General features: G+C 37.8%; 2 protein-coding genes across 2 annotated transcripts in view; one reads left to right on the forward strand and one right to left on the reverse strand.

The window, feature by feature from the left end:
- The first annotated feature begins 234 nt into the window (after nt 1-234).
- Nucleotides 235-4,209, forward strand: LOC145786697 (eukaryotic translation initiation factor 2 subunit 1-like). The gene has a single exon (XM_082598413.1). It carries the CDS (start codon nt 275-277, stop codon nt 1,217-1,219), a length of 945 nt encoding a protein of 314 aa, XP_082454539.1. The 5' UTR covers nt 235-274; the 3' UTR covers nt 1,220-4,209.
- An 859-nt stretch (nt 4,210-5,068) lies between these two features.
- The window catches only part of LOC145786696 (protein disulfide-isomerase A6-like), a 14,642-nt gene continuing 9,972 nt past the window's right edge, over nt 5,069-9,738 (reverse strand). The window contains exon 10 of the mRNA XM_082598412.1: nt 5,069-9,623. Coding sequence (XP_082454538.1) covers nt 9,570-9,623 — 54 coding nt within the window. The 3' untranslated portion in view covers nt 5,069-9,569. The remainder of the gene's footprint in view (nt 9,624-9,738) is intronic.

A 9,738-nucleotide genomic window follows, 5' to 3' on the forward strand; every position in this document is an offset into this window, starting at 1 on the left:
TATGAATAACGTTGCCGAATAGACTTCATATGTGACGGTAGGGATGGGCAATTCAGAATCCAGAAGGATTCGGATCCTAAACTATCTGAATCCAAAACGGCAATAAAACCGAGTTATAAGATTCAGTTTTAAAGATATGCAATTATGCATACCATAATTATCAAGCATGCCTTAAACTTTGAAGATAGTGGTTCTTTATTATTGATGTGAACAATATGTTTTTAGTGATAGTTATTAGTTGTATCTAGTTATTAGTTAATAGATATTAGAAACAATGTCAATATCCTGTCGTTATTATTCTGAAAAGTTTCCGGAAGTTGAAGATGTTGTGATGGTGAATGTTCAGTCCATTGCTGAAATGGGTGCTTACGTTCGTTTGTTAGAATACAACAACATAGAGGGAATGATTCTGCTGAGTGAACTTTCCAGAAGGAGAATCCGTTCAATAAATAAATTGATCCGTGTAGGAAGAGATGAATGTGTCGTTGTCATAAGAGTAGATAAGGAAAAAGGTTACATTGACTTATCAAAACGTCGTGTATCGCAAGAAGAAGCTAAAAAATGTGAAAATAAATATTCCAAGGCTAAGTGTGTTTACAGTATTCTTCGGCACACTGTAGAGTTGTTGCATCAAGCTGGCCATGAAGTAGATTTTGAAGACCTATTTGAAAGGACTGCTTGGACATTTGATACAAAATACAAGCGAGAAAATGAAAAATATCCTGCTTCATATGACATGTTTAAAAGAGCTGTGGACGAGCCATCTGTTTTAGATGAATTAACAGTATCTCCTGAAGAACACGATATTCTTCTAAAAAATATAAAGCGTCGGCTGACACCTCAAGCTATGAAGATACGTTCTGATATTGAAGTATCATGTTATGCTTATGAAGGAGTTGATGCTGTGAAGCGTGCTCTGAAGAGTGGAGTTGAATGCTCTTCAGAAGAAAATACTATCAAGATCAACCTCATAGCCCCTCCATTGTATGTGGTTACTACGCAGTCTCTTGACCGAGCAGCAGGCTTGGAAGCAGTACAACAAGCAATCGACAAAATTAAGGAAACTATTAAAGATGCTGATGGAAATTTTAATCTCAAGATGGCACCAAAGGTTGTAACAGATGTAGATGACATGGAATTGCAGAAAGAACTTGAGAAACTTGCGATTGAAAATGAAGAAGTGGATGGAGATGATGAGCCAGATGAATATGAAGATTAATTTGATTTCTGTTTTCAAGTAAATAAAGAAACAGTAAAAACTTTATCCTCGTGGTCATGTTCGATTATGAAATATTTATATATACCACTCTTTACAGGAACTTGAGTTGGTTTGTATGTTACATACATATTTTGGGTTTGAAGGTGTGTGTCAACAAGTGAATTTACATTCTTGGCACAAACATTCAGAAAATCGCTAATATACGGTAGAATAATATTGTAAAAGATCGGTATCTGTGTCTTGTATCACCATTTTAAGCTACTTTAGGTCAAACCTTAATCCTTTGCTTAACATGTCGACTGTCGAGCTCAATCAGTGAATTCATTTTTTGATTAAAAGTATTTGTTTTGGTCCCTTTAAACATAAAATTTGCTGTTTTCAGTGATGTCTATCTTGGTAAAACTGCAATGCTAACTGTCTTGTAGTTTGGTTGTGTTGTTGATTGCTTTTAATTATTCCTTACATTTTGTATTGCGCCTGTGCTTTTGAAACTTGATATTAAAAAATACTTAGATTTTAATGTCAAAGTAACGTAGTGAGCATGTTCTGCAGTCTGGGGCAACGTCCTGCCCATTAGGACGCATATTTGTGTTTTGCAACGAAACGAATGGGTGTGTGGTTATTCTTGTGGGAGGGATGGACCTAGGTTTTTTTTTATTGTATTGTATGTGTACCTGTGCTAAAACTTAGCTAAACCTAAAATGATATTTGCTTTGACATGTGGTTTATGCACACAATGTGCTATATCGCCATGCAAATAAAGTCAACTCAAGTTGCGTATTAACTGCAGAAGTATCTTTGTGTACTATTTGTGCATCAATACAATTCAAATGTAAGTTACTTTATGTTACTGTTATTTAGGGTCCACGTCTTTTAGGCGCTGACAGTTAGGCGCTGGTCTAATAGGCGCGCACACTGTGGCGTCTGGATATTTAGGTGCAGAGCACTGTGGCGCCCGGTCATTTAGGTGCTCAAAATATTATATTGAACAGGAAAATATATTGTTTTGTTAATGCGTGTGCGTTGTTGGTCATGGCTTCAGTGAGTGAAGTTGCTTAAACCGGCAATGCTTTTTCACACAAAATGTTATATTCAACAGAAAAAATATATGAGTGAAGCTGCTTAAACCGGGAATGCTTTTCACACAAAATGTTATATTGACCAGGAAAATATGTCATGGCTTCCGTGAGTGAAGCTGCTTAAACCGGCAATGATTTTCACATAAAATGTTATATTGAACAGAAAAATATGTTGTTTTTTTAATGCGCGTGTTCAGCATTTATTTGTTGTTAGTCCAGGTTTGCGTCGGCGAAAGCTTTATCAATAAACTATTCAAAATTCCGAAAATGTATGAGTTCACTTTTAGTTAGGTCAAATAATAACTACACTAAACATCAGTAAAAAATGTACCGTAGTCTGTATTCAAACGGGCGGTAGGCTTGAGTGAAAAGTAACTTAGTTTTCCGTCAAAACCCCAATTAGGTTTAATAACGAGCGAAGTCTCACCATTATGCTTGCAACTTGTAGCCAAGGTGTAGCCTATATGCCCTGTAGAAATGTATTCATGTGAACAGTAGTACAGCGTCTTACGCGTTCTCGTCACATGGCCAATCCATCCCGAACAAAAGTAATTGCGAAAGATAATAGATTAAGTAAAGTTCCATCTGGCTGCAACTTGTGTTCAGGATGCATTGCAAATGTCCTGTTGAGATGTGCTAATATCAAGAGTAGTAGAGCGTTTTCCCGCACCTCATCTCCACACGATCTATCCGTCTCAAGTAGAAGTAATTATTAAAGGTAACAGATTGCACAAAGCTGCGCCTTTAAACCGGCAACTTCTACTCCAGAAGTACGTGTCCTGTGGAGATCTGGTGGTCTACTGCTCTAATTGCCCTGCATATAAGCCGATGTTGGATCTGAGCAATAATTTATTGATAAAGCTTTCACCAACGCAAACCTAGACTTGAATCAATAAAACAACAATATATTTTTCTGTTCAATATAACATTTTGTGTAAAAAGCATTGCCGGTTTAAGCAGCTTCACTCACGGAAGCCATGATATAATTTTCATTGCCCTACCTGCCAAGCTGATACAATCTACAGACTTTACTAGGAATAGCACCTAAATGACCGGGCGCCACAGTGCTCCGCACCTATATATCCAGACGCCGCAGTGTGCGCGCCTATTAGACCAGCGCCTAACTGTCAGCGCCTAAAAGACTTGCTCCCGTTATTTATGGAATGATTGCCATGTCACTTAAGTTTATCTTTCTTCAGTAGACTATGCTAGTGTTTTTTGTGGAATTTCCAAGCACACAGAGATCTTTAAAATTATAATATTGGCCCTGAGAGACGTTTTTACGAAATCCATACTCTTAAATATGAATTTTTTAGGTATTGTTTTTCTGAAATCCATGTACGCTTGGAGTCCCGCGGAACTTCCACAAGATCGTTGAACCTCGCTGTAAGAATCATTACCCGGCATAGAATATTACTCCAGCCAGTAAATCTATCCTTTATATATTAATTTTCTGGCTGGGTTGTTTTCACCATGCAGATAGTTGGCTACCACGTAACTATCGGTACTTCAAATTCAAGCCTTTGAAACTAAAATTGCATACTTGAAGAAGTGTCCTTTTAATTAGGCAACTGCGTGTGTGTGTTGACTGAGATGCCGCCACAGTTTGTTGATTTACGTTTGTTTATAGATGGTAAGAGACTTCTCACGCACAAGTATGTATGTTTTATCATAGGAAATCACAGGTTGTATCTGAAATAACTGCGTCTGCTGTTTTCTTACACCAGTAAAATCTATTTAGAGCGTCTCTAAATTTTTCATGAAATGCTGATCAAGTTTAACCGAGGTCACTGTTGTGAGCGAGCTTCATACTTTCAGCAAGTCGTCATGTATCCTGAGATGCTTGACCTAAGAAACTTGAATTTATCGACGCCAGGCCCGGCTTTCAATTTTGGTTTTGATTATGTTAGGGAACGTTCAAATATTACGTAACGCCTTCGAGGGGGAGGGGGGGTTTATGCAAAGCGTTACGTTAGCGTCACATCGGGGGGGAGGGGGTTCAAGCAAAACGTTACGTAACGCTTTCGAGTACGGAATGGTAGTTTTTTGTGCTGAATTCGTAGTGAAAAAACGTTACATGGGGGAGGGGGGGATTGAAAAAAGCGTTACGTTGGCGTTACATGGGGGAGGGGGGAGGTCAAAAATTCGGGAAAAAAGCGTTACGTAATATTTGAACGTTCCCTTATGACGTATTTTTAATAAAGACAACGGTTTGGCTCGGCATAGAAATCGGAAACTCTGCATATGATTACTGAATTGCCCAGACCAGCTATTCAACTTCCAGTTCTTTTCCAGACATCCACACTTGCTATCTGATGAGTGGGTTGATTGATTGAATCTTTATCCTCGGACTGGGAAAGCTTTTTTGAGAGCTTAATCCTGGCAGTTTCGCATACGGTACTTGTAACTTAGAGGCTTTGAGTCACTGACGAAGATTGACAGTGAAGTTTTCCGATTGTTCAGGTGTTGTTGCCGAGGAATTATTCCATCCATTAGGTGCCGCTGAATGGAGAACAGCCTTGAAATGCGTTACTCAAGCGCACACCCCGAGAGTCGAACCAGCGCCGCTTAATCTTGAGTCGACCACGTAACCACTGAGCTAACAGGGCTCTTCTATGCGTCTTCGGCGTATACAAGGGCGAGAGAAAGTTATGCTATTACCGCGGCTCGGCAGCTAAGTTGCAAAACGCTTTTAAAACATCGATACATCAGTTGAAAATGCAGTGACTGCCAGGCAGTTAAAAAACTTTTTACAAAAATCACATTTCGCAAGATGCCTACAGTGTATTGACTGACAAGGAACACAATACCACGATACTTAGACTCTACGGCAGTTCACAAAATCAACCATGAAATACTACAGTTCAGTTGAACTGAAGTGTAACATATTCAAACCTGACACCAATACAAAAAAGGAATATGCAATAAACCTAAGTTACTACTTTTAATTTTTATACATTAAGTATAATTTTATAAACATATTTAGTTTATTTTCTAAAAACACTTTATAAGTTTGGTTTCAATACCCAAGCTTTAAAGGTGTGTCCACTGTCCAGCCATGGGCTTCTAAATCCTAGAATCTGGACTGGACACGAAGCTGTAATTGCGAGCAACGCTGTACAAGATGAGGCCTGCATTGCTAAATGGCGTTTTCGTCACCTTCTATAAACAAAAGAGAAAAAAGCGAGTGGCGAAAAACCTCGTGCAGATGTGTGTGCAATCAAATACGGCAATAACGCGTTGCAAAAATAAACAACTAATTGCGCGTGTTCCCAACGCGTGCGAAAGTCAACTCAAGGCAGAGTTTTGTACAGAAGGGTTGCCAATTTGGCTTTTTTGAAGCCAGATTTTGAGAATCTGGCTGTTTTTCAACTCCCTAGGCTTATTTTTTTAAATAAAAAAAAGCCAGAAAAATTAGGCTTTTTTTCATGTTTCATCAATTTTTTGTCAAATTAATGAAAAGCCAACATAGTTTTGGCCTTTTTGGCTTAGAAAATTTTCTAGTTGCTTGTCTTTTCATTAACTATGTTTCTCCGTTGTCGCTGAAGTCTAACTTCGGTGGGATACTATTTGGTTGTGCACTTTGTATATGTGTATGCTTAATGAATACTAATTGGCTTTTTTAGGTATTTTCTTCTGGCTTTTTTAAGCTTTTTTTGTGACTAGGTCTGGCTTTTTTGGTGAAGACAGGTTGGCAACCCTGTTGTACAGTTAGAATTAAAACAACTAGATTAGTTACAAAATTACAATGACAGAACAAGTAACTGTAAGACTCAGTTGTTCGGTTTGAAGACAGTTAACCGTGAAAAAGCCTGCTTTTCAGCGCTTGATATCATGGGATTTTAATGCAACAGCCAGCAAGCATAGACCGGAATGCAGCTGTGAGTAGGTTAACTTTGAAGTAGCAACAGTCAACACTGAGCAGTTGAAGCAATGGAAATATTGCCAGCAGTAAAGTAGCTCAGCTTGTTTAATCATCTTTTCGCATAGTTGCATTGATAAGTTTGGTCTAGTAGTGCAGAGACGTCCGTAAGAAATAATTTATAATCCCTTTCTTTCCCAACTCAACAGCCTAAAATGCAAGGGAAAGAGGAACTGCCTTTTGGAGAAAACTTTCCTCTACATTTTAGGCTATTGGATTGGGCAGGAAAAGGATCAGGGAATAGAAATTATTGCTTACGGACGTCTCTGCACTAGACCCGATAAGTTTATCTATTAGAATTAGCCTGTTGATTCACTCATAATCACAAGCTATGTTTGTGGTTGAAGAAACTTGGCTATTTGCATCAATGATCACCCTTATTATTTTTACAGTCTTCTAATTTTGATTTTTGAGGTATAGGCTATATCAACATTGCTATTTTTGTTCTTTTCTGTTTTGTCGTTCTGCTTGACTGCTGAAAATTGTGAAGTAGCTACGACAGCTCTTTGTTTCATGATAAAGTCTTTGAGTTCTGATTACCAGGACATGGTTGGAATATTTCCTGTAAAAAATCTCAAAGCAAATGTACAGAAACAGTGCTTTGATAAAATCATGGGTATGCTCCATGAAGTTGGCTTTAACGTCATTGCCATTTCAGTAGACAATGCAGCTGCCAATCGGAAATTTTACAAAGACTTTCTTTGTGGTGGAGATTTGCAAGAGTGCATTGACATTAAGTTCACTGGTGGAAAACTTTTCCTACTTTTTGACCCTACCCATGTGATTAAAAATGTTTATAACAATTTTTTGTCACGGAAATATTAAAAATGTCAAGCATGCTCCCACTTGTTCCTAACACCATTATTGCCCGCTTTTCTGATGTGGAAGCTGTGTACTCCAATGAGTGCCACAAACCTTTGAAATTGGCTCACAAACTAACGGACACTGTGCTTAAGCCCAATTCTATTGAGAAAGTAAATGTCAAGCTTGCCATGGCTTTGCTGCATGAATTAACAATCAATGCTTTGAGAGCATATGGGTTTACTGAAACTGCCAAGGCAGTGAGGCACTACAGTTGTTTGCTAAATTGTGGTCAATTTTGAATGTTGGAACACCAAACGTTGGCAAACATAAACGGGACATAACAAGAGACCCAATCAGATCTACCGATGATTGGAAGTTGCAGTTTCTCCTGTATTTTGAAAAATATGCCGGTTTTTGGAAAAACTCGATGGTAAATGTTGATATACAATGAGTGAATAATTTGTGCTTAGCGTATGTTTCGACTACCGATACCTTCAAAATGGAAGCTTCATGTCCATAGCCAATCTTTGGAGCTATTGTACACTGCATGTTTTTTGCTGTGGTAACACATAAACTGTACATCAAAAATAATAAAGATTGAAGAAGTGTTAAACCTAAAAGACAATATGTTTAACAGTGTCTCAGATATTAAGATTTATTAGTATTTTATTTATTGATCTTGTTAAGATCTCACTTGAATTATATCAAAGCTTTAATGCATATATGGTAAAGTCAATATGGGTTGGTAATGTATATATGGGTTTTTAATGTATGTATGGGTTTGTATTTCCGAAAGTGTATTTCCAATAAAAGTTGCTAAGTTTTTTTTCATTACCGTAACTGATTTTTTGTTATATAGCCATTATAAGAAATGATTTTTTGACATTGTCAGTCATAAATACCGTACCAATTTTTTTTTGTTATTGTTGCAGTTACCTGGCTTGACGAAAGAGACATTTTTGGCTCTCTGCCAAACTTGCCGAGCGATGGTAGGACTAAGCAAATACTTGCTTAACAATTGCCAATTCAACTACGTCTTGTTCGGTAAAATACAATCAGACACCATTGAAGGAAGATTTGGCCATTTCCGGCAACTCCGTGGAGCGAACTACTTCATATCTATGAGACAGTTGTACGAAAGTGACAGAAAACTGCGTGCACTGTCACTTGTTAAATACTCGAAAGTATCACTTAAAGACATTGACAATGCTACTAAGGCAGTAACGTCAGATCGAGCTGCACAAGAAGTGATTGCAAAAGCAGATTCGATTGCAGCTGATCTGCAGTTAACTATTTGCCCTGATGTAAACGATGCTTCTGTTATATTTTATGTATCGGGAATCTTGTAAAGAGACAGCAGTTGCTGATGTTGAAAGTAAAAATCATCCACCCGCAGGAATTCCTGCAAACGCTCTCGAAACCTTTAAGATTGGAAGACTCTGCTGGCGTGTAGGCTATTTGCTGAGGTTTCACAGCATGACGAGCTGCGAAAGCAGGTTTTAACTTGTTCTAACCAACGCAATGTTTTCAAAGAAATTATAAACATTGTATTTTATGAAAATTGGGCTAATGAAGCTTGGTCAATTACTACCATGTGTGCCAAGGGCCATAACATTTTGGAAGGCATGGCTAGCCGGTCTTTCAATTGTATGGTCAAAATTTTTATGCGTGACTTACGTGAAGATGATGCCCACGAATCTTCTAGAAAAATTCGCAAGCTTACTAGTTGTTAAATTTTGAATAATTCTGTTTTAATTTGGCTTTGTTACCAGCGAAAACGCAGTAACGATTTACGTGTTTTGGTTTAATTTCTATTCTCTGTACAGATCCGTTACCAAATCAGTCATTTCTCTTCTTGTTGTTTCACTTGGAATTTTTGTTTATTGCGTTACTCGCCATTTGCTTGCGTGTGCTTTTTAATTATTATTATTATTTTTTGCTGATGTAGGTATGTATGTTCATGGCTATGGTAGAATAAATAATTGAAAAGTGTTGTTTATAATATCATGATGATATTTTAACTAAAAAGGAGAATATTTCAACTTAGTATAGTACAGTAGCTTAGTTTGGCACGGCTCAAGTTACGGTACGTAACTAGGATGGGATTCGAACCCTAGATTTCTGCATTAAATACAAAACTAGTCCGAAAATCATTTTAATTTAATCGTGTCAAGATCCTAGCGCAATTTTGTCATTTTGCGGTTTCGACATTATAGGCCTCATTATGTACACAACTCATTAGTCGTGTCCTGTCCAGATTCTACTATTTAGAAGTCCATGTGTCCAGCTTTAGGCTACAATTGGAAAATGTTAATATAATGAAAGTGAAAATTCGATTAAAAGATTTACAACTAAAGAAAATGGTGCAGCCAAACACAACGAGCACTCGTAGCGTAGACCATTATGCATTCTTAAAGACACACACACATTGCACTACATATAAACTTGCATAATAAGCAGTGGTAAGGATTCGTTGAACGGTTGCACGAGGTTGGCGACCAAGGGCAAGGCGTAGGAATGGTGATGTCACGGCTGGGCTGTACTTTCACAGCTCATCCTCCCATTTGAAGTTGCCCAAGTCAACATCGTCGGCTTCATCCTGAAATGGATCAATAGTTGGCTAGGAAATGTGTGGTTTCGACTAAGGTACCATCGGAACGTGGAAAACAAATTGAAAGTCTTACAATTCGATCGCAACTTCAAATGTAAAAATT

Source organism: Aplidium turbinatum, chromosome 17 (assembly GCF_918807975.1).
Source record: "Aplidium turbinatum chromosome 17, kaAplTurb1.1, whole genome shotgun sequence".
NCBI classification, from domain to species: domain Eukaryota; kingdom Metazoa; phylum Chordata; class Ascidiacea; order Aplousobranchia; family Polyclinidae; genus Aplidium; species Aplidium turbinatum.

Excerpts from the sequence above, each read along its gene's own strand:
- LOC145786697 (XM_082598413.1), top strand. The coding sequence starts at position 275 with ATGTCAATATCCTGTCGTTATTATTCTGAAAAGTTTCCGGAAGTTGAA.